The 23,711-nt window shown below is 58.0% G+C and overlaps 2 protein-coding genes across 4 annotated transcripts; both read right to left on the minus strand.

Annotated features, from left to right (window-relative positions):
• Window positions 1-6,691: 6,691 nt before the first annotated feature.
• Window positions 6,692-9,996, minus strand: LOC135304672 (regulator of cell cycle RGCC-like). The gene is made up of 5 exons (XM_064427336.1): window positions 9,872-9,996; window positions 9,146-9,301; window positions 8,597-8,677; window positions 8,231-8,293; window positions 6,692-7,214 (listed from the first exon to the last, which is right to left on the minus strand). The coding sequence occupies exons 2-5, from the start codon at window positions 9,297-9,299 to the stop codon at window positions 7,207-7,209; spliced, it is 306 nt and encodes a 101-aa protein (XP_064283406.1). The 5' UTR covers window positions 9,300-9,301; window positions 9,872-9,996; the 3' UTR covers window positions 6,692-7,206.
• A 2,418-nt stretch (window positions 9,997-12,414) lies between these two features.
• Window positions 12,415-23,702, minus strand: ARHGAP36 (Rho GTPase activating protein 36). 3 transcript variants are annotated; one of them, XM_064427320.1, is made up of 12 exons: window positions 23,503-23,701; window positions 22,776-22,841; window positions 21,083-21,252; window positions 19,324-19,386; window positions 17,339-17,595; window positions 16,597-16,792; window positions 16,017-16,072; window positions 15,710-15,860; window positions 15,099-15,247; window positions 14,572-14,742; window positions 14,030-14,127; window positions 12,415-13,124 (listed from the first exon to the last, which is right to left on the minus strand). In XM_064427320.1, the coding sequence occupies exons 2-12, from the start codon at window positions 22,820-22,822 to the stop codon at window positions 12,986-12,988; spliced, it is 1,497 nt and encodes a 498-aa protein (XP_064283390.1). In that variant the 5' UTR covers window positions 22,823-22,841; window positions 23,503-23,701; the 3' UTR covers window positions 12,415-12,985. The 3 variants fall into 3 exon arrangements, with proteins under 3 accessions (XP_064283390.1, XP_064283393.1, XP_064283392.1); XM_064427323.1 differs by lacking the exon at window positions 14,572-14,742 and having other exon boundaries at window positions 23,503-23,702; XM_064427322.1 differs by lacking the exon at window positions 22,776-22,841 and having other exon boundaries at window positions 23,503-23,700.
• Between the last annotated feature and the right edge of the window lie 9 nt (window positions 23,703-23,711).

Below are 23,711 nucleotides of genomic sequence, written 5' to 3' on the forward strand. Positions count from 1 at the left end.
CGGGGACCGCGGCACCCGGCCCGCCCGGCCCTCCTATCGCTCACAACCAGCCTCGGACCCTCGTCACTGTTCAGCCCCACCCTCGGTCCCCCAGGAGAGACTGCCCATCACTGACCCACACACTGCCGCTGACCCCCCATCACTGACCATCACTGACCCCCATCACTGACCCACACACTGCCGCTGACCCCCCATCACTGACCCCCATCACTGACCCCCATCACTGACCCATCACTGACCCCAGCACTGACCCATCACTGACCCCCATCACTGTCCCCCATTTTAACCCGTCCCTGGCCTCCCCAGAAGAGCCCCCAGCAGTGTCGCCCCCTCCTCGTGCCCCGGAGCCCGCCGTGCCCGCGGTGTCCCCGCCGTGCCCGTGCCCGCGCCGGGGTCAGCAGAGGGCGGCAGAGCCCCGGGCAGAGCGGAGCCAGCGCCGCACGCCCCGAGCCCCCGCTGTCCCGCCGCTGCCTCCGAGGGCTCCGGAAACGCGGCCGGTTCCTGCTGGGAGAGCACCCAGAGGAGCACGAGGCCCCGGAGTGATCACAGATCCGTGGAATTCTGGGGGTTGGAAAAGCTCTCCAAGATCCCAGCGCTGCCGAGGCCACCACTAACCCACGTCCGCCAGTGCCCATCCAAAGGGCTGTTTAACCCCTTCGGGGATGGGCACTCCAGCACTGCCCTGGGCAGCTGTGCCAGGGCTGGACAGCTCTTTCCATGAAGGAATTCTCTCAATATCCAACCTAACCTCCCCTGGCACAATTTGAGGCGTTTCCTTTTGTCCTGCCGGTTGTTACCTGGCAGAAGCAATCCCCACCCGGCTCCACCTCCCTCCAGGAAGGTGCAGGGAGAGGAAAGGTCTCTCCTGAGCCTCCTTTTCTGCGGGCCGAGCCCCCCAACTCCCTCAGCCCAGGCTGAGCTGCTCCGGGAGGGAGGAACACAGACCCCATCCCCATTTCCTGCCCATTGTTTTCCATGCTCAGGAGCACCACCAGAAGGAAGAACAAATCCCCCTGGCTGGATGTGGAGCCCAGCCCCATCCCAGCCAGGCAGGGACAGCCCCAGGCTGGTCCCAGCCTGCCGGGAAGGCGCTCTGCGGAGGGAAACAGGAAGCCCTGAAATAGCAGAAGCTGGAAACACGTGGCCAGGGGGAGCTGGGAGCATCCAGTGTCCCCTCCAGCTCCCTGCACAGGCCCTTGGCATCATTCCAGGATGAACCCACTGCCCTCTACCTCTGCTGCTATGACAGCACCCCACCCGATCCCAGCAGAACCCAGCCCAAAGCACTGAGTGCTCCAGGAGCCATCCCTGGATGCTCTGGGCCACCCTGGATCCAGCACCCCACTTGGAGAGGGCACCCAGGGAAGAGGTGCTGCTTTCCCTGTGGCTTCCATGGCTGGGACAAACCAGGACAACCCTCAGGGAGGACAAAACCAGCTCCTGGTGCAGCCCCTACTGAAAGTGCCAGGCCAGAGCTGCTGTCCCAGAGGGATCAGGGGGATCTGAGCTGACCACGCCAAGAACAGGCAGGGAGGAGGAAAGGAGGGAAGGAGGGATGCTGCAGAGCATGCACAGCCGCAGGGATGAGCAGCAGGATGCCTCAACCCCCTGGCCTCTGTTCAGAGGGGCTGCCAGCAATGCCCACCCAGCACTGGCCTTCCAGGGCTGACAGCTGGAATGCAGCTGGAGCCAGCAGAGAGCCAGGAATAGTGGCTGCAAACAGACAGAGGGCAGGGGTAGACGGGATATTGGCAAGAAATCCTTCCCTGGCAGGGTGGGCAGCCCTGGCACAGGGTGCCCAGAGCAGCTGTGGCTGCCCCTGGATCCCTGGCAGTGTCCAAGGCCAGGCTGGACATTGGGATTTGGAGTGGCCTGGGACAGTGGGAGGTGTCCCTATCCAGAGCAGGGGGTGGAACGGTGGAACCGGATCTTTAAGTTCCTTCCCAACCCAAACTAGTCTTGGATTCTATGAATATATCCCAAAACAAGGATATCAACAAAAATAATATCACAGCCAAATGGGAAAAGGGTTGAACTTTACAATCTGAAGCATTCAGCTTTACAAGCTGAACTTTACAATCCAAACATTCCCCACAGCGGTTGGACAGGCAGGGCACGAGGGGGACAGGTGGGACACAGCGAGGGAGGAGCATGGCTGGGCACTGTGCTCCCAAAACACAAAGAATTGCATGGGAACAAGCAGATATTCCAGGTCCAAAGATCGCTGCTGGAGCAAGCTGCTGGCCTCTGGGCACAGAAATCGGGGATTATGGTGAGGAGGGTATTTGCAGGCTCAGCCCCTGCCTGAATGGAGGCTTGGAGCCAGGGAACGGTGACACGGGGCTGGGTTCTCGTGGTGCTGGATTAACCGGTTCGGTTCTGAGGTTAATGTCGCTAAACCGGCGGGGATTCCGGCCCGGTGCAGCCAGACCCCGCCGCTCCCCGGGCTCGCCCCGACCCGGCTCAGCTCGGCACCGTCACACCAAGGCTGGGTCTGCGATGGGAGCGGGGCTGGCGGCGCTAGGACAGCTCCTGGCGGAGCACAGGGTGCCAGGAGGAAGCTCAGGGGCACGATGACTTCTTGCTCCATCCCTGCCCAGCCGGGCTCCAGCTGGGCAAAGCTCCATCCTGGCCCGTGCGGCTCGACCCTGCCCGCTCCCGGGGGACAGCGCGGCCAGGGGAGCTGAACAATCCCGGGAAGTGACCGGACGGGGGGACACGAGGGGACAGGATACTGTGCTGGCCACCGCCACCGGCATTGTCTCTTTGGATAGCTGCGGGATGAGGTCAGAGGCTGAGCGGGGAACAGCGGCCGGAGGAAGCAGCACCAGCCTCTGATGAGAGCGCCCGCCACGCTCTGAACCCCACCAGGGACCCGGGGGGGGCTCTCTCCTTCCACCAGTGGGGGCTGGGATCCCTGGGAGGGGGAACTCTCCTGTCCCATGGGCAGCTGGAGGTCACACGGAGGTTCCCCTGGAGCATCAGGAGTCGGTGAAGTCCCAGCACTGAGGAGGATCCTCCCAGCCCTGGGGTGCAGCAGCAATCTTTGGCAAACCCAAAAGGGCCCAAATGCTCCCTGTCCTGTAAATGTGGAAAAATCCCTCCATGCTCCAAAGGCTGGAGCCCCTCTGCTCTGGAGCCAGGCTGGGAAAGCTGGGACTGCTCACTTGGAGAAAAGGAAGTTCCAGGGAGAACTTAGAGCTCCTTCCAGCCCAAAGGGGCTCCAAGAGAGCTGGAGAGGGAGTGGGGACAAGAGCAAAGAGGGAGAGGACAATAAGAAATGGCTTCCCACTGCCAGAGGGCAGGAATGGATGGGATGTTGGGGAGGAATTGTTCCCTGAGAGACTGAGTGGGCAAGCCCTGGCACAGGGAGCCCAGAGCAGCTGTGGCTGCCCCTGGATCCCTGGCAGTGCCCAAGGCCAGGCTGAACACTGGAGCTTGGAGCAGCCTGGCACAGTGGAAAGTGTCCCTGCCCGTGACAGGGGGTGGAACAAGATGGGCTTTAAGGTCCCTTTTAACCCAAACTAGTCTGGGATTCCAGAAAAATATGTGAGGGGGCTTTACAGGACAGAAAGCCTGTGACATCCCTGGGGTTACGTTATCTCCCAAAATAGTTACAGCCTCTTTCACTATCATAGTCAGACCGTCTGGGCAGCCGGGGACTTCCCCTCCCCAGAGAGCTGAGGTTCCTCTCCAAATTGCAGAGTGGCAACAACTTCTTTCAGGGGAGCTGTGCTGACTCTTTCTGCCCCCTCAGTGGCTGAGGAGATCCTTTCTGGTGGGAGCAACTTCACTGAGGAACATCACACTTGGGCAGGATGAGGAGCTTCTCCAGCTCCATCAGCTCCTTGGTACACACACGGCAGTCCTGCCCTGAGGGACGCACCCCTCCATCCCTTTTTCCTGAGGGGATGAGAGTGGGGGAAAGCAGGGAGACACAGGCAGCACCTGCCCTGAGGTGGTCCCTGCAGTGAGCCCTCCATGCAGCACAGGAAGGAGGTGACTGGCTGCCAGCTGGAAGCTGTCGCCTCTGTGTCCCAGCAGATCCTCCTGGGTGGGACACAAAGGTGACAGGAAGAGGTGAAGGCAGGAGATCTGCTCCAAGCCAGAGCTGCATCCCCCAGCCTGGAAAAGGGGCTCACTGGGGACCATGGGAGAAAGTGTGTGGGACCCAGCGCCTGCTCCGCTGGCAAACGCCCCCGTGGGCTGCAGAGGAGCCACAGGGAGCTGGGCTTGTGGGAGCTGGGTTTGTAGAAGCCAGGCTTGTGGGAGCCGGGTTTGTGGAAGCCAGGCTTGTGCAGCCGCCTCACTCGGGTTACCCACTTCCCGCTGCCACTGCTTCTGAGAAAACACCCGGGGGCCCTTGGGGACTGCAGCAGGGAGCAGTGACAACCTCGCTGGTGGCCCTGTGCAGCAGCACAGCCCCGCTCCAGCCTGGCCAGGGCTGCGTTGGATGCTTTTCCTGCTGTGGGGAGCGGGACCCTGGGGAGGAACTGCCTGTATTGCAGGACGTGCGTGTTCGCTCTGATTGATTTTGCAGCACCTCCAGGGCACGTGCAGGGCCACAGACCCTCTGACCCACAGACATTCCTACACACCAGACCCTCCAGCTCATGGACCACCCAGACCCTCAGCCTTACATCCCCGTGAGTGGGGGAGCAAGGTCAGGGTTCCTCCTAGGCTGTACAAGAGCCCTTGGACAACTGCTCCTCCATGGGTCAGTGGATGTCACAACCTCCATCTCAGGGCCACTCTGGTGTGTCCCCAAGCTCTTGCTGGGTTTCTCAGGAAAAAAAATCTGCCCCCTGTCCCTGCAGAAGTGCCCCTGTGCCCAAAGGGAGCTACTTCAGCAATGTGCAGAAGCCACAGAATCATGGGACCATTTAAGTGGGAGAAGCCCTCCAAGACCATCAAGTCCAACTGTTCCCCCAGCACAGCCAAAGCCGCCATTAATCCATGTCCCCAAATGCCACATCCACATCTTTTTTTTAATATTTCCAGGGGTGGGGGTTCCACCACTGCCCTGGGCAGCCCAGCAGTGGAGGTTTAGGATGATCTGCTGTCAGCACATGCTCACATGCTGGGCAGGACAGGGCTGGCATTAGGACCTCTGTCACCCCACACATAGAACTGGCACTGGGGAGCGCCCAGTGACACCCCCTGGGCCCCCAGCCCCAACCTGAGCAGATGCTGGGTCTGTGTCACTGGGGCAGGAGAGGCTCCTGTGCTGATGGGACAGCTCAGCCATGGGACAGGGGCAGCTCCCACCCATCCCAATGCTGAGGGGCTGGAGGAGCCCAGGGTAACACCCCAAACCGCTCCTGGCAACCCCCACAACAAACAAAGCCCCAGAGCTTCACCAGAGCTGTGCTGTGGCTGCGGGGGTTATCGGCCTCAGCAGATTTGGGGCTGGAAAATATTTATTTCTGTAGCTTGGCAACATCTGCCACTGCTGTGGGGGTGGAAGTGGGTGAATGGGAGCTGGAGACAGTGACAGCCCGAGCATTGCTGTCACCCATCAGGACCGTGATGGCTGGGGTGGGTTTAAAGCCCCTTCCTGCCCAGGTGGGGAGGAGCTGCTGCTGCCCGGGGACAGAACGGGACCATGGATGGAACAGACACCAGAGTCAGAGCAAGACAGCGAGGGCAAAATGCTGACTGCAGTGACTCAGAGGGGAAAAACGCCCTCAGTGACACAGGGGTTGCTGCCATCAGCACAGTGGGACAGTCCCCACGCCACCCTGGCCCCAGTGATGGGGGCTGTGTGCCCCCACAGAGGATCACAGGCAATTCCCCGAGTGTCACAGACGTCTCCGAGTGTAACCACCTTGGCACACGCTCACCCCCATCTCCTGGCTGCCCCTTGGGGTCCATTTGGGACAGACGTCAGTGGTCACATCACACAGCATGAGGACAGCAACAGCCCAGAGCGTCCCCTTGCCAGCCCTGCCCAGGGGCTGCCACCCTCCTGCTGGACCAGCACTACCAGGCTGGGGTCTGTGTGTGCTCAGAGCCTCCTCAGCAGCACTGAGTTCTGGGGCTGCCAGAGGGGGTGTCCAACATCCTCCTGCTCAGCAGGACAGAGCAGGGATGAGGGCACAAACTGAAACTGTCTATTTCCTGCTCACACAAGCTGCAGCAGAGCCATACGTGACCCAGCTCCACATGAAGATCACAGGCACAGAGGGGGACAAGCAGAGCCACAGGTTCCTCTTCTGGCATCCTGGTGGCTCCTTCCGGGGATGAGAAACCCCAGGGGGAAAGATGGGGGGAATCCATCATCCCATCCAAGGCCAAACCTCACTCAAAGCTCAGCTTGGCAGAGGGCTGCAAACCCACATCCCTGAGCCTTGTTCCTGGGCTGCTGACAGGGGCAAGATCCAGGGGAAGTGGCACCAGAGCCCCTCCCTTTGGAAGCAGGAGCCCCGGGGCAGGGCCCTCCGTGCCAGAAGGATGACAGGTCCATGTCCCTGAGCACGTGGGGAAAGGCACAGACTCTGTGCCCTCTGCCACTCCCCACTGCACCATGGGGGAGGCAGGACAGGGGATTCCTGACATTCCTCTTTACCCAGGCAGTGCTGCTGAACTTGTTTCCCTGAGGTTTCCCCCTTCTCCAGTGCCAGTCCCACCAGCTGGCAGCCCCAGGCATCCCTGCTCCCACCCCTGCCAATGGGAAAAAGATGGACACAGACAGATTTAAAATCTTGTTCACAGAACCATGTCCCCACGTCCCAGCAAAAAACATATTTTTTACAGTATTTACAGCAGCAGCTGGGGCAGAGGCACTTGGGGGGCAGAGAGGGGCCCGATTTGGGGCTCCCCATGCAAAGCAAAGTTCAGCAGTGACAGATGCCACTAAGGAGCAAGGCTTCCCAGCCGGGGGGACACTGAGATCACGCTGATGTCCTGCAAGCTGATCTTCCCCAAAATCACGGTGGGGGCTTCAGCAGCAGCCCAGCTCCTCCCCAAACCCCTCGGTCCCCGGAGCCACCAGACCCCGTGCAGGGCAGGGCCAGGTGCCTGCCCAAGGCTGTCCCCTCCTGGCGCTGGCAGGGCCTTGCCACCGTCGTCCCGCGGCCGGGTCCGTCCCCATTGCCCCTCCCTGTCCCCGGAGCCATCCCCACCCCAGCCAGGGGTGCAGAAGCAGAGGCAGCATCAGGGAGACTCAGGGCTGGGGCTGCTCCTCTCCAGAGTCCACAGCACAGCTCACATCTCTGCAGGATGACACAGAAGATGGTGACAGTCTGCAGGGTTAGAGCAGAAATCTGGGGCAGGGGGTCAGCTCTGGTCCCCTCCCTCCCTCCCAGCATGGCTGGGGCCTGCAAAGGAACACTTCCCACCAGCCGCCTCATTTTGGACACCAGGGATGGGAACAAATAGCAGAACTGTGCCTTACACAGTTTGCGTGGGGGGAAATGCTTTTTTTACCAGGTTCTCTGTGCCTCCAGCCCGTCACACAGGGCCCCTGTGGGAGGAAGTGGCCTCTGCCTCGGTTTCCCCAGCAAAGCAGCCATTGGGGAGCAGCCAAACTCTCCAGGGCTGCTGGGTACAGATGCCAGAGGTGCCCAGCACAGCATCACCCCCTCTCACAGGGACACCACCAGGCTCTTACCAGGAGGGAAACATCTGGAGGAGGAGAGCATGGCCAACAGCCTGGGACTGCCCTCCCTGCCACCACACACCCACTCTCCTCCCTCCTGATGGGGTAGCTTAGGATACACCACAAGGGAAGATCCCTTTTTTCCTCCTGCTCACCTTGCCCCCCAAGTAAAGAGCAGCCTCTGAGCTGCAGCTGGAGGGAGGCTGCAGGCAGAGAGCCACAGGTTTCTGTATATCTTCCCCAAAACATCTACAGCTCTGCAGGTTGTGCTGTTGGGCCTCACTGCCAGGACTAACCCAGCCTTCATGTCCCCAGTCCCCCCCCCAGGCACCAGCCTTGCACCTCATCTGAGGAAACTGAGGCAGCAGAGGGGGAACACACTTAAGCCATGGAATTTCTTCCCAAGCTGAGAAAGCTGGAAGAGGGAGGTGACATCCATGAGCCCCTCCCCAAAAGGAAGGATGGAAGGGTTCCACCACTGCAGCCAAAATCAAGTTCCAAGCCCCCTGCAGCGGGACCCCCAGGCACAGGAGGTGCTGGCCAGGCTGTGCCAAGTCAGGGGCAGGGGAGGAGTTCCAGCCCAGGTGTCCCATCCCGTGGGAAGTGCAGGGATCAAGGCTGGGCATGTACCCTCCAAGGCTTTATCCAGGTCTGCGATGAACTCCTCCAACTCCTGCGTGTCTCCAAGCTTTGCTAGTGGGGAAAAACAGAGTCAGGTCTTCCCATTCCTCCTCTCACCGGGGAGAGGAGAGACCCTAACCCCCCGTTCCTAGCACAGCTGCTCCAGCTGTGTCTGACCCAGCCAGTCCAGCCTCAGCTGGGAAAATCCCAATCTAACTTCTGCCCGTGCCAGGCTCCTGCCAGGACACAAGGGCTCATTCCCACTCTGTAGGGCCCCATTGGCACCCCCCCATCCAGGGCTGGCTGTCATTGCCAAGCCCAGCTGAGCACAGAGAAGGAAGCCCTGCAAACCCCTTTGGGTGGGGCCAGGCTCACCTTTGGTGGGATAAGTGTCAGCTGGGCTGTTGAGGTGCTCCTCACTGGAGTTGAGGCTGCTTCCTGGGGATGTGCTGGCACCTGTGGAGACAGAGCATCAGTCCCTGGCCTGGGCACAGACAAGTGATGAACACTTTGCAGGACATGGCCTGATCACGGCCATGGCACAGAGTGGCACACTCTTGGAGACCCCATCTGCTTCTCCCCTGCTTCTAGAAATGCTTGGAAAAATGGAACTGAGTTTCTTTCTCAGGTCAAAGAGCACCAGAGGCTGTCTGGGCACAGTCACAAGGACAGGGTTATTACGAGAACTGGGTTATCCCCAGCCTCTCAGGGTCTTGCAGCAGCCTGCCTGGCATAAGAAGCCCTGGCAGATGTTGGCAGGTCCTGGGCCAGTATCCAGTGGTCACCCCCCCATTGCTCATCCAGCCCACCAGGCTGAGTCAGGCAGCGTCAGCAGGAAGATGTGCTCCATGCAGGAACCACAGAGCTGCCCACCCTGGCAGACACCACCCTCCCCAGGGCTCCTCACCCCCCACCCAGACTCACTCTCCAGCTCATCGATGCCACTGTCATACACACTCTGTCCCGCTTTCCTCTTCAGCTCCTCCAGGTGCTGCTGGTACTGACTGGCAGGGCCCCGGTCAAAGTCCTCCATCACCTCGTCGAACTCCCTCAGCAGCTCACTGAGCTCCTCAGCCATCGCTGGAGGCAACACGGGGTGTTGGGGTACCCACCTGGCAGGCAGGGCCAGCAAGAGCCTCCCGGGAGCAGCCCAGGCTGGGCATGGGGCAGAGCCGGGCTCCAGGTCGTGGCTCTGCAGGCAGGGGCCAGCACTGGCCCGAGCACAGCCGGCTCCTCGGACAGCCCAGCCTTCCCTCCAGCTCAGCCCACAGCTGGGCTGCGGCCAGCCGAGCAGCAGCTGGTCCTACACAGGCTTGATAGAACCCCAGAAGGTTTGAGCAGGAGAGGACCTTAAAGCGCATCCCAATCCACCCATGCCATAGCAGGGACGCCTTCCCCTCTCCCAGGCTGCTCCCAGCCCGTGTCCAGCCTGGCCTTGGGCACTGCCAGGGATCCAGGGGCAGCCACAGCTGCTGCGGCCAGCCTGGCGGCACAGGAGGAGCGGCGGGCACAGTCCCCGGCCGGAGCAGCCCGGGACCCCCGGCTCCATCCCGCTCCCGGGGGCTGCGGGGGGGACACAGGAGCGGAGCCCCTCGCAGGTTCCGAGGAGGCGGCATCCCCCAGCTCGGTTCGGTTCGGTTCGGCACTCACCGGCTGCTCGGCTCCCTGCGCTCGGTCCCGGCGGCAGCGGCGCCTCCCGCTCCGCTCCCGCCGCTTTTGGCCCCGCACCGGGGCGGGGCGGGGTCCCCGGCAGGCTCCGCCCCCAAACGGCGGCGCGGGACCGGGGAGTCCCGGCGTCACCCCCCAACACCCCCGGACAAACACCCCCTAACAAACACCCCAAACACCCCCGGACAAACACCCCAAACACACCCAAACACCCCCGGACAAACACCCCAAATACCCTCGAACAAACACCCCCAAACATCCCCGAACAAACACTCCCAATACCCCCTAACACACACACCCCCAAACACCCCCAATACCCCCATACAAACACCCCAAACAGCCCCCGCCCGGTCTCGCTCCCGACAAACCCCGGACGGGAGGTGGAACACAGGGTTCGGGCTCAGCTGCCGGGGAACAAGGGACAGACGGGCTCAGGCTGTGCCAGGGAGGGTCAGGTTGGATATTGGGGAAAATTCCTTCGTGGATAGGGCTGTCCAGCCCTGGCACAGCTGCCCAGGTGGTGGAGTGCCTGTCCCTGGAGGGATTTAAATGCCGTGTGGATGTGGCACTTGGGGACATGGACTGGGGTGGCCTTGGCAGGGCTGGGGAATGGTTGGACTTGGTGCTCTTGGAGGGCTTTTCCAACCTCAACAATTCCACAATTCTCTCCCACAGGTTTTCCAGAGAACTGTCAAGCCCAGAGCCCTGTGTCTGGGCCCTGCCCTGGATCCTGGTCAGCAGCATGAGGGAGACACAGGGGTTTGAAAAAAATAGGAACTCAGGCTTTGTTTTCTTTCTGTTGACTCTAAACCCCACCTTGCGTCCGAGCAGCCGGTCCCAACTCCTGCAGACACTCCCTGTTGTACCCTCACACAAGCCCCAGGCCTGGCTCTGCCTGTGAAACCCCCTGGTCTGGGGGGCTCAAGGGGGCTTTGGTGGGGCTGGAGCTAAAACCCAGCCAGAACCACCCCAACAGCAGCAACTGCCCCCAAAAACAGCAACTGCTCCCTAAACAGCAATGACCCCCCCAAACAGTGACCAGCCCCAAAACAGTGACCAGCTCCTGAGAGCCACCAGCCCCCAAAGCAGACACCCCCAACAGCAGCAACCCCTCCTGTGCCAGCCCTGGGGATCCGGAAAGATCAAGGCAGAGCCTTCCCTATCGTTTCTGAGGTGACCCCCAAGGCTTGCAGAGGCAAAAAGCCGCTGAAAACAGAACCTGGAGCGTGGCAGAAGCCAGCCAGCCCCTCCCGAGCGGCTCCGTGAGCCGTGCAGCCGGCTGGGGAGCGGGTTTATTTCGTGAGGCCGGAGCAGAGCGGCTCCGGGCCAGCCCCGCGCTCCAGCCCCGCCAGGCCTGCTCCGCGGAGGCTCCGTGCAGCGCAGCAGGCCTGGCCAGGCCGGTGCCGGGCTGCCCTCAAGCGGAGTTTCCAGCAATATCCCATCAGCGCTGCCAGGGATAAGCACCCTACGGCGACTTTGATGGTTCTGTAGTAGCTAGAGAAAGCTGGCGCTCCCCAGTGAGCTCCCCGTGCCCCCCTGCGCCTGTTGTGGTGCTGGGAAAGTGGAATCCAACAGGACTGTTCCTGCAAAGAGCTGCCTCCTGTGTCAGCATCCTTGGTCCATCCTGGAATCATGGAATCTCAGAATGGCTTGGGTGGGAAGAGACCTTAAAGTCCATCCCGTTCCATGCCCAGCCCTGGGCAAGGACACCTTTTACCACCCCAGGCTGCTCCAAGCCGCATCCAGCCTGGCCTTGGGCACTGCCAGGGATCCAGGGGCAGCCCCAGCTGCTCTGGGCACCCTGTGCCAGTGTTTTACCACCCTAGTCAGGAATTTGACAGGCTGGGGGCTGCCCTTGCAGCAGTTACAATCCCACCCAGAGCAGTGGCTGGACACAATGTTGGTTTCACAGCTGGCACTTGAGTGTTCCGGTGGCCTCTGGAACCTTCCACAGCCTCACAGTGTCCCAAATTTATCTGCTCCTCCAGACACAACAGCTCTGCTGCTCTTTGGAGCTTATCAGCTCCCAGGGGTCTCACCAGCTATCTCACAGCACAGGCTCCTCCAGGAAATGCTTCCCCACCCATCCCGACTGTTCTGATCTGCAGGGAAGGGACCTTTGCAAAATAAGAGCCCAGCTGTGAGCAGGGCACCTGAGAAGGTCTGGGCGCCTTCAGACCAGGACTGGGTGCAGGCTGTGGTGGAACATGGAATACTGTTAGCAGAAGCACTGTTTTGTCTCCAGACCTGCTGCGGCTGCCCCAGCCCTGGAAACGTTCAAGGCCAGAAGGCCAGGCTGGATGGAGCAGCCAGGTGCACTGGAAGGGGTCCCTGCCTATGCCAGGGCCTCACCACCCTCACAGGGCTGAATTTGTCTGAATATCCCATCTAGCCGTGCCCTCTGGCAGTGGGAAGCCATTCCCCTTGTCCTGTCCCTCCAGGCCCTTACAAATGCATTTGGATACATGGATAGATGTCACAATAGGACCCGAAATAAAACAATGTGGACACTGGAACTTCAGGGTGAGAAGAAGAAGAAGGAGGGAAGTTTATTTCTTGACTCTAATATTTATAGACTTTCAAAATTGACAGTGCATTGGAGGATGAAAGTGCTACCTCTCCAATGGCACTGGACAAACCAACAGTCCATCAAATTTCTCCTCCTCTAGAGAAGAATATAAAACAATAATTAATTACATAAAAGTGCGTGCGTGAGAAACTTCATTAGAAGAATGTAAACATCAGAAGGTTTAGAAGAACTTAGAAGAACAGGGCGACAGATAAGGTCCCTCAGAGCCGTCTCTTCTCCAGGCTGAGCAGTCCCAGCTTCCTCAGCCTGTCCTCCCAAGAGTGTTCCCAGGTCTAGGGATGGAAAGCCATTCCCCGAGGTCCTGTGAGAAGGAGGTGGCAGAGAGGGCTGTGCTGAGGACGTGGCAGTGGTTGGACCCACAGGGAGGTGCCAGCCTGGCAGGTGAACCCTGAGTACAGCTCTGCCCCCAGGGCACAGGCACAGGGGCTGCCCCCAGAGTGAGGCAGGGGCTGGGTTTTGCTGGGAAAAGCTGCCTCGTTTTGTCCAGGCAGCCTGGCCAGGGCTTGCTAGATGCCAACATCCAGGTTTAGGAAGGAGACGTTGCTGTAGAGCTCCGAGGAGACCGAGCCTCGCTCCAGGCTGTGTGTCCAGCCGGGCAGCGCGGGCAGAGCGAGGTCCTGCCCGGGATCCTCACACTCTGGGCTCCTAAGGAAGCAAAAAAGAGAGAGATGCTGCTTGCAAATGTTTCTACTGCCTACTGCACTCCCAAATGGGCTCAGGCAGTGATCCCAAAGATTGCCATCTCCAGAAAGTCCCAAAAGGAATGTGAAGGCAAACAAGAAGATGCAGCATGGATCACAGAATCCTGGGTTTGGGTTGGAAGGAACTTTGAAGAGCATGTAGTCCATGGGCAGAGATACCTTCCACTAGACCATGTTGCTCCAAGCCCTGTCCAAACTGGCATAGAAGTGGCCTGTGGTCTGGGAAAACCCTTCTCAGAGTACAATTCATGTTTACTGAAGAGGCATCAGCTCTACTGAAGGCTCTTGAGCATCCCCTGCTTCCCAGGATCCCCAGTTTTCAACCATTCCCTCTTCCAACCCCAGGGAACAAACCTCCTTCTGCATTATGTGCCATGGTGGACCCAGCTCATGGGACGTGAGGTCCTTTCAGCCACTTTAACCTTAGGGAAGGGCATGAGCTCCTGTTCTGAGCCTCAGTGGGACTGTCCCATCTTGCACCCGAAATGTGGATGTATGGACAGAGCTGGCAGCCCCACACAGACACACAGAGCAGGCAAAGACTGCGGGGAAACGTGAACACTAAGAATGGAGGAGGTTTGGAGAAGGCTGGTGGTGGAGCAGGAATCAGCATGTGACACTGAGAGGCAGGAGCAGGGGAGGGGCTGGACAGGAGCCTGTGTGGACACCAGAGCTCTGGAGAGAGCTGGCACAGGCTGAGGAGCAAACAGGAGAGCAGGGAGCTCCAAGGGATGGGAAGGATGGAGTGTGAGGCTTTTGCTGGGGAGCTCGTGACCAGAGCGCTGGAGGAAGATGAGCAGGGCGTGTGTCACTTGTCCCTGTGCCCTGAGGAGCCCCTCGGGCACTTACGGCACGTCAGGGAATTTCCTGCGCAGCAGGTACTCAATGACATCGGGGTCTGTCTGGAACAGCCTCCTCAGCACGTCACACTGCATCTCTGGAGACACCTGGGGAGACACGGCCACACCGCTCGTGGGGCCCCTCTCAGCTGGAGGCTGAGCAGAGACAGCCAGGGAAGGACCCCAGGACGTGGTCACAGACCCAGCATGTTGGGGTCACACCCCACACACCGCCCGGGGTCTGCGGGATCTCAGCCCCTGCTTTCCCTCCACTATCCCTGGTCCTTTGGCTCCCTGCAGGCCCCAAAAATTGCTATAAGGCTTTTTGGGGACATGAAAAGTCACATTGCAATAGACCTGAGGGGACTCTTACTGCTCCCTGCAAGTGCCCTGTGGGAGGGTGGAGAGAGAAGGGAGCCAGAGCCTTCCCAGAAGATGGGCACAGACCAAATTGTGCATGTCTGACAGGGACAAAATCCTTCCCCTGCTGCTCTTGGAAGAGTTCAGAGGGAAGGAGGGGCTGGAGGGGCTGCCCTGAGGAGCCCCATATACCATGAACAGGGAGTGGTGGTGCTCGATCAGCCTCTGGAGCACCAGGATTATGGCAGCACTGTCCTCAAAGTTCAGGGCACTGGCATCTTTCTCTCCAGGCTTTTCCTTCTGCAGGATGTTGGGACCAAAGACTGTAGCCAGGTTTGACACTGTCATTTTATTCCCAGGGATCTACAAGGAAGCACAAAAGGAACCTGTGGACTGTGGATGTAGTGGCATGGGATGTCCCAGGATATCCTCACCCACCCCAGGGCAGAAACACAAGGGTGAGGTGAGGGTGAGATGTTGGTCCGGGTCCAGTTTAGTCCTCTCTGAGCTGGTGGCAGGGCCAGCACAAAGGGCTTGAGGTGCTGGAGCACACACTCATCCCGTTCCCACCTGCCTCACCTTCCCACCTTTCCAACCACAATGACCCTGGGATTCTGTGAAGGATTTGTTTTTTCCCAAAGCCTTCACCCAGGCCTGCAGCAGCTCCGCTCACTTCCAGCCCCAGCAGCCCGAGCACCTTTCCCCTGGAGCAGCCTTACCTTGCGGCCCTCGGGGTCCCAGGAGCTCTCAGCGTGCTGGGCCACCTTGGCCAGGAAGCGCAGGAGCCGGAGCAGGGTGTCACTGTGGCACGGGGGCAGCAGGAACAGCAGCAGCTGCAGGGTGTCCAGCTGGGCCGGCCCCTCCAGGGCTGGGGAGCAGCTGTTAGTGAGGGTCCCAGCCCACCAGGCACTTCCAGCCCTCCTCCACATGCTTGGGAATGAGCTCTGGTGGGAGCCAGGCTGCTGTCCCACCCTTCCTCCCATGGGATGGAGAGCCCAGCAAGGGCTGTGGTGTTGCTGGATACTGCACAGCCCCACAGCCAAAGACTGGCACGGAGCAGAGGGATTTTTATAGTCCAATTCCAAAGAAATCAAACAAAACCCCCACCAAACCCACTGATTACAGTACTGTGTGTGGCAGTGCCAGAGAGCACAACACCCATCCCATCACTGTCCAGAGGCTTTGGAAAAGAAGGGTGGTGAGGAAGGATCCATTCCTGGCAGTGTCCAAAGTCAGGCTGGACAGGACTTGGAGCAACCTGACCAAGTGAGAGGTGCCCGCAACACAAATCCTGCTGTGGCTGTGCAGGCTCTGCTCCACAGGTACTCACTGGCTGTGCTGAGGAAGGCTCCATAGAGCTCTCTGGGAATCAGGGAATCTGGCATATCCCGGAGAAACTCTTTGAGCAGGGCAGCCACATCATGAACACTCTGATGCTCATCCAAGAAAACATCCAGCCCTCGGTCAAACTCTTCCCTTAGCTTGGAGATGGAAGAAATGGGAAGGATGAAAATCACAGTCAGCTCTACTTGTTTCAGATCTCTCCACACCAATATCAGCTCTATCCATCCCCATCCACACAAGCCTCTATCCCTGACAAGGCACAGCCAGAGGATGCAGTGAATGCCCGCCTTTACCTGCTGGACTCTTTTCTTGGAGCTCCCGACACGGAAGATGCCAACAGTTTGGAGCCCTGGGGGACAGAGAGGTTAGTGCTGTGCATTCCCATGGCTCCCTGCCACCCTGGCTGCTCCTGGGAGCACCTCAGCACCATGGTAGGGCTTCTCCTGCTTGGCTTTCCCTTCTCCAGGCAGTGAGGAAAAGGAAAGGCTGTGGAGCCATGAGATTTCCTTGGATTGCCTGTGGGAAGGGAGGAGATCCCATCCCTACAGTCACTGTGAGCGAGGGCTGGATGTGCAGCAGAGGTTGAGGCACCAAGGGATGGTCACTGGCACACACAGTGATATTCCCTCCTCAGTGACATTCCCCTCTGGTGCTGCATCCAACCCAGAGGACTCTCCACAGGAGGCTTTTTGGGAGATGCCCTGCCCCAGGACTCACAGAAGCATTCAGGTGGGAAAAGACCTCCAAGACCATCGAGTCCAACCTTCGGGTGAATCCCACAGTGCCCATTAAACCTGGCCCTCCTCCCCCCTTGGGGGTGGCCAGGCCAGGATATCCTGGTGGCCACACACAGGGAGTTTTTCCAGCCCTTACCGTGTGTCTCAAGGTGAGTGCAGCACCTGTCCACAATCCGTGGCACCTGCCAGGTGATGGGGTTCAGGCTCAGTGGCTTCTTCTTGCGCCGGCTCCTGCGAGGGTGCAGCTCGTGGGGGTGTGAGAGCTGCAGGGCCTCCAGCAGCTCGGAGGCGTTGTCACTCAGGTCCGTGATGGAATCCACAGACATGGCCCCCTGGGATGGAGCACAGGGTGTTTGCAGGTGGCAGGAATGACCTCACAGATCCGTCACTGCCGTGACATCTCGGGTTTCTGGGAAAGGGCAGCATCCAGTGCCACACCTGCCATGGGCAGGGACACCTTCCACTATCCCAAGTTGCCCCAAGCCCCAGTGTCCACCCTGGCCTTGGACACTTCCAGAGATCCAGGGGCAGCCACAGCTTCTCTGGGCACCCTGTGCCAGGGCCCACGCACCCTCATGGGGATGAATTCCTTCCCAATATCTCATCCATCCCTGTCCTCTGGACCCTTAAACATCCCCCTGGTGAACCTCAGCTCCATAAGAGCTGTGCTAGTGAAGTCCTCCCACTCCTCACAGTCCGTCTCTGAGGGGACTGGGGACTGGGGACATCACTGTTTCCCCAAGGACAGACTGGGACCGGCCCAGCCTGGGACACAACCAATTCAGTCAGTAAGAAAAAATCCTGGAAAATCCCATTTATTGCCGAATTCAGAAGCCCCCATCCCACAGCACCACCACAGCCCATTTTGGGGACCCTACCCTCCGCTGGCTCCAGGAGCTCTTGTCCACAAGAGCTGGGGAAGGCGGCTCCTCTGGGCAGCCCCCGTCGGGTGCCCGGATACAGCTGGTGCCCATTCCCAACCTCCTCTGCCTCTGAGCCCGGAACCTGGTCACCGTGGCCTCCACCTCCAGGCAGAGCCGCCGGCTCTTGCCCACGGCCTCCTGCAGCTGGCGGCAGGCGCGGTCGTTGGCGATGACCTGGGGGAGCGGGACCCCGAAGGTGTGGGGAGAGCACTCTGGGGGAAACACGGGAGCAAGGGACAGGAATTACAGTGAGGGAGCTGCACGGATGAACCCCGCGTGCCCCAGGAGCACCTGGAGCCAGGCAAACCCGAGGGGAGCTGCTCCTCCTGGAGAGCAGGAAAGGTGTGGTGGGTGCCAAACAGCCAGGGGGGAGGGCACGGCATGGAAAATGGGGTGCTGGGAGGAGACACAGGGGCCTGGCCTCCATCAGCAGGCCTGTTGGAGCCCATCCCAGTTTTTCCTGGAGTTTCCTTCCTTTAACTGGCTACAGCCCCATGAAGATGCCGTAGCATCTATGAAGCAATAACTTCATAAATCACCAAAAGATCCTTTCCAAATTCTAACTGTGAGAAATGGGTTTGTAGAGGATTCTCAGGACCTAACAGAAGGCCCACACAGTATACATCCATATGCAGCCTTTGAGACAAGAAATGCTGACTTCGAAATACCATAGAATAAGACAAATATTGTTGAGAGAAAAATGAAGCTAGAAAAAAGTTTCAAAAGATGACCTTACAAAAAAGACTAGATACTCTAGAGAAATGAAACTATGAAAAATGCATTATATTAGGACCACCAGGGGTAACTTTAGGTGATTAGCATTAAGGTATCTACAGCATAGCACAGCAAAAGCTGATAGGCCAAGAAACGCTCATAGTGTATTGTAATTAGGAAGCAGTTGGCTTCTGATGGTGATGGCATGAATTATAACATCGATATTCAGTCATGAGACTGAAAATAGAATAAAAGTTTTTAAAATGCCTCTCAGTTGCCCCATCTCTAGATCAAGAAGAGACTACTGTCCAACAAATCGGTGCCCCTGTGAGGAGCAGATAACTCAACTAAACTGTCTGATCTGCCAGAAAGGCCTGAGGTCATTTTTGTAAAGTGTTGTGGAGAGAAGCACAGATCCTGGGATCATAACTCTTGCAAGAAGAGAGAAGTTGGATTTCTACCCTTGTAGCTGGCTCGATCAGGACAGAGATCCGACAAGGACTTGCTTGTTGTTCAACACAGGTAAGCCTCATGGAACAGGTTAGGACACTGGATGTCCAATTTGCCTAGAGATGTTTATAAAAACCTTAAAAATCTGGTCAAATCTAATTCCTGTAATGTTTCAAAATCTGAGTTAAAGGACTTACTATTATGCATTCAGAAGCAGCTTCCAGCTGTGGATGAAGCTTCTTTGTTATCACTCCCTCTTTGGGAACTTTAGGACTGAAACTATGCAATGCTTTCACCATAAACAGAGATCAAACAGCTACTAATTTGCTACCAGCATGTGGTACAATGATTGATATGTTTAAACATTCTACTAAACATTCCAAGTAAAATATGAAGCATTAATTTCAGTAGTTTCTTTGAATGGGTTTTGTACTGGTGTGGGGAAGCTTGTTCCCACCTGGCTCTGCTCTAGGATTCTGTGTACCCCAGGGTTGTCCCTGAGGTCCTTCAAGGGATGCTAAGATAGAACTGGAGGCAGCAAGATTGGGGCAAAATGGGCAGAAAGACACATTTATAGGTGTTCACCTTGAAAATGCATTGCACATATTCCACACACCTTTCCAGACTCCATCAAGCTCATGCCATTCCAAGAACAGCAGAACAACTGTGATGAAGCATCCTGCTGGATTCGGGCACCTCCCACCCCACCCCTCCAAAAATCACCCATTCCCCCTGAGAGCAGGGACCAAAGCCCAGGTAAAAGTGAGGCTGCTCACCTTTCCTCTCTTTCGAGAAGCTCTCCAGCTTCTGCCGGATGGATTTAATGCCTTTGGAGCCATCTAGGAGGAGAAGAGAAGGGGAAGGTTCAGCACCAGCATCTTGGGGCTGGTTCAGAATAGGCTCCCTGTCCCTCTGCAGCCTCCAGCCAGGGGCCACTGCAGTGACAGCCACGGCCCTGAGGGGGATCCAGGAGTCCCCTGGGACACACAGTGGGCAGCAGCTGCCCAGGAACAGCCCTGGAGATGGACATCACTGCCTGGAGAACATTCCCAGAGATTGGCACCATCCTCTGTGGGTGAAGGGGTGAAGGGACCCCATGGCTCTACATGAGCAGTGAGACCCAGAAAGGCTTTTGGGAATGTTTTAGAGAGTACAGACGTAAAAAGTTGGACAAAACACCATCACAAATCCCATCCTGGTCTGTAGGACTAACATCTCACATATCCAGCAGCAGTGAACTGAGAATTCACTCACTGCCCACCCTAAATCCTTCCAGGACACATCACCCTATTCTGGCCTATACTCTTCATTCTTGAGGAATTCTCTTCCTAGGAATTCCTAGGAAGTTATATCTTCTTGTTTGGGTTATTTTGTAAGACTTAGAGGAAAGCTCGGACAGCTGGAATGAGGAACATGAGTGTAGAAGCCAACGTAAATTATCCAGCAGCACACTGACCAACCAGGAAGGAAACATTGGGGTTTGGGGCTTTTTTTGGCACTGCACTGGTCCCTAGAGGAGCTGCTGCTGCAGGGTGTCACTCCAAGCTGGATCACAACAGTCCAAAATAAAACAAAATAGAAAAGGAATCAGGATGTTTGTGGTCAAAGTCCTCCAGGGCTGCAGCCCTGGAGCAACTGGGAGTTCTGGGAAGGAGAGGGGAGCTGTGCTGGACTCTTCATGACGCCGTTTCATGGCATGCAATCTTTGGGATGTTAAGGTGGGAAGCCAGACTTGGGTGTCACCTCAAGCAGCTGGTGCTCAGTGTGAGGCTGGGCACTGGAAGATGCGCTGTCCCTGGGAGAGGATCCCAGAGACGTGGGGCCTCCATCCTGCCCTGGGGTGCTGGGAGTGGAAGGGGGGCTGGAGACCCCCAGGCTCCCTCTGCACCCCCAGCCCCAGACCTGGTGAGCTGGTAGCATCCCCTGCCCTGCTGGGATGCCAAAATATGGCCCAGGACACAGGAGGCACATCAAGTGGATAAGAAGTGAATTTGGGAAGGAGTCTGGGAACCACAACTCTCTGGGATTGCTGGTGGGGGACACAGGCAGCCCTGGGAACCCTGACAGGGCCTCTGCTCTCAGTTCCTGTGGAGCTCCTAAATTTATCCACCCTTTTACGTGCCAGTGCATTATCCACTCTCCCATAAGCCCCTTTCCAGCATCAGGACTTACTGCTGGCCATGGATCCAAACAGCAAATCCCGTCCCACCCCAAGGGCACTCAGACAATCCCAGTGGAGACCTCGCCGAGCTGTCACATCTGGTTTGGGTTTGGGGGTTGGAGGGTCATGTTCTCACACTGCTGAGGACACGCAAACTCCTCCACAGGCTGATCAGGCCTCGGGGCTCAGAATAAAGCAGGAATGAGAAATAGAATGGACCAAAATGTGTCACAAATGTCTTTGCATAACCATCATCCCAGACTGTGGTGTGGGGATGAGCAGCAGGAATGGCTCAGCCTCAGCCCTCCTTGGCAGGAGCCTCCTTTCCTGTCCTGTCCCATGCTGTCCCTCCTGTCCCCTCCTGTCCCCTGTACCTCTGTCCAGACTGAGGTGCCCCAGGGGCAGCCTCTCCTGCAGCCGGAACAGCGCCAGCTCCTGCAGACTGGCCCTCTCCAGCTCGGACAGGCTCTGCAGGGCCACGGGCTGCATCCCAGGGCTGGGGCCTGGCACAGGGGGCGAGCCAAAGGTCCTCTGGAAAACACACCTGTGTGAAAGGAACACATGGCAGCGACACCTGCTTTAGGAGAGAAACTGCTGGGAGCACCCAGGGAGTCTTTGCAGGAGACATTTGTCACTCTGTCACCTCTGCAAAGAGTCAGTGGGGCTGCAGATACCCCAACCACATCATCTCACTCCACCCCTCCAAGCAAAGGCCTTGGAGATGTCAGTAGAAGAGATTTAGATTTGATATTGGGAAGGAATTGTTCCCTGTGAGGGTGGGGAGGGTGGCAGAGGGCGCCCAGAGCAGCTGTGGTTGCCCTGGAAGTGTCCATGGCCAGGTTGGACAGGGCTTGGAGCAGCCTGCACTGGTGGAAAATGTCCCTGCATGGAAGGAGATAAGCTTTAAGATCTCTCCCAAATTCTGTGGTTTATCCCTTTTAAATCAAACAACTGCACGTGACCAAAGGTGCCAAAGCCCTTTACCCCAGGCACAGGCTGCACCACAGCCCATGGACACACCCTGGACACCCCATCTCCTCTCCCAGAGCCTTGGGGAGCCCTCCCTGCTGTGTGCAGGCTCTGGGAGAGCCCGCACAGGGACCTGGTTCCTCACCCCACACTGACCTGGCTGCCTCCAGCCGGTGCCACCTCCTCCTGGTGCCACCCGTGCCACCGCCCCAGCACTGGCACCACCTGGCACAGTCCAAAGAGCAGCATCAGCCCCAGAGAGAAGGTAGGATTGAGGTCAGAGTACAGGCTCTGAAAAGAACCTCCCCAAAGAGACTTAAGGCAAGAATGAAAAATAAATGCTGGAAGTCTCAAGGAATGCAGTGAGGCCCCCAGGAACAGGACAGGGCTCCTGTGTCAGTCTCTGCCACCCCGCTCCAGCCCCTGAGACTGGTTCCTTCTGGCCAGGTTTGAAATTTCAGTTTCTAAAGGTTAGAAATTAGAAATTTAGAAATTAGAATTTAGAAAGTTACATAAGTTAAAGAAGAAAACAAATATTAAGTAGTTGTTCAGAGCTCCCTGTAAGTGGACACTGAAAATGGAATTCAGCTACATCACAGAATCCCACACTGGTTTGGGTTGGAAGAGACCTAAAAAACCATCTCATTCCACCCCTGCCATGGGCAGGGACACCTTCCACTGTCCCAGGTTGCTCCAAGCCCCATCCAGCCTGGCCTTGGACACCTCCAGGGATGCAGGGGCAGCCACAGCTGCTCTGGGCACCTGTGCCAGGGCCTGCCCACCCTAGGAAGGAATTCCTTCCCAATATCCCATCTATCCTTGCCCTCTGTCAAATTAAAGAGGCACAGTGCAGGGATTTTTATAATTCCCATCCTGCTCCCCTGGGACGGCGCGAGGCAGGAAACTCCTTGGCTGTCACAGATGAGAGCATCTGCACATGCCAGGGACAGCTCCTGTGCCTGTGCTGCACTGGAGCTCCCAGCAGGGCAGGAGCAGCTCTGCTGTGCAGGGATGGATGGATGGATGGATGGATGGATGGATGGATGGATGGATGGATGGATGGACGGACAAGCCCCCAGAGACACTGCAAGGAATTACCTTGGTGCAGGTGAAGCTCCACACTCCAGCAGAGCCCACGGCCACATCCCCAGCCTGAGCAGAGTCCTGGGGGAGGCGGCCGCCATGGGGTGAGGAGGAGGAGGAGGAATCCCAGTCACGGGAGGGAGCAGCAGAGGGAAGGCAGGAAGGAGAAGGCAGGAAGGAGAAGGCAGGAAGGAGAAGGGCAGACAAGCTGCTGCTTATCTGCCCAACCGCAGGCGCCACTCAAGGAGCCCTGTGACGTGCCACCATGACTGGTACTGCCAAAGCTCATCCTCCACGAGTTAACCCCAAGCACCAGTCCTGCTTCTCACGCCAGGTGTGGATTTATGTCCCTGGGAACAGCTGAGATGGGGACCAGCACCTCCAAGCCAGAGGCACAAGAGCAGTGTGGGTGTCCCTGCAGGGGACAGGGATTGGTGATCCCTGTGAATCACCGTGGGGCAGGAGAGCTCACTCAGCCTGGGCAGGCACCAGGCTCCCCACAAGGAAGGAAATGCTGACCCACAGCAGGGGCAAAGGCAGAGCCCCACACGAATCCTCCTTTGGAGGGGATGCCGGAGCAGAAATCTCACTAACTCAAAAACAGGACTAGTGCTTATTTCAGGAAATCTCATGGGGAAAGCTCAGTCCAGCTGCCCCCTCCATTCCCAAGGAGCAGTGGCTGCTCCCCCAGGCTCAGCTGCAGTTTCTCTCTTGCCAGCTAGAACAAAGGGCCCACATTTACCTTGCCTGTGTCCTCTTGCAGCAGCACCAGCAGCTCCTGGAGCTCCCGGCTCTTCCTTTGGGACAATGGTTTTCACAGCAGCATCTCCTCAAAGGCTCCAGGGGCCCTTCCAGCCCACAGGCAGGAGGAGAAGTGGGGAAGTGATGGAAAGCTGCTGCCACAGCCGAGGGGAGGAGAGAAGGGATGAGAATGTGAATTTTCTGCCAAAG

This window comes from Passer domesticus, chromosome 7 (assembly GCF_036417665.1).
Source record: "Passer domesticus isolate bPasDom1 chromosome 7, bPasDom1.hap1, whole genome shotgun sequence".
Taxonomy (NCBI): Eukaryota; Metazoa; Chordata; class Aves; order Passeriformes; family Passeridae; genus Passer; species Passer domesticus.

Bases quoted from the DNA above. Each gene is read 5' to 3' on its own strand.
- ARHGAP36 (XM_064427320.1), bottom strand. From the start codon at position 22,822: ATGTGGCCGTGGGCTCTGCTGGAGTGTGGAGCTTCACCTGCACCAAG. The intron at 14,743-15,098 runs GTAAGGCTGCTC...GCTTCCTTGTAG, and splicing joins GGGACCCCGAGGGCCGCAAG to ATCCCTGGGAATAAAATGAC. The intron at 14,128-14,571 runs GTATATGGGGCT...GTGTCTCCCCAG, and splicing joins ACCACCACTCCCTGTTCATG to GTGTCTCCAGAGATGCAGTG.
- LOC135304672 (XM_064427336.1), bottom strand. From the start codon at position 9,299: ATGGCTGAGGAGCTCAGTGAGCTGCTGAGGGAGTTCGACGAGGTGATG. The intron at 8,678-9,145 runs GTGAGTCTGGGT...CTGTCTCCACAG, and splicing joins TGGCATCGATGAGCTGGAGA to GTGCCAGCACATCCCCAGGA. The intron at 8,294-8,596 runs GTGAGCCTGGCC...TTTCCCCACTAG, and splicing joins TGACACTTATCCCACCAAAG to CAAAGCTTGGAGACACGCAG.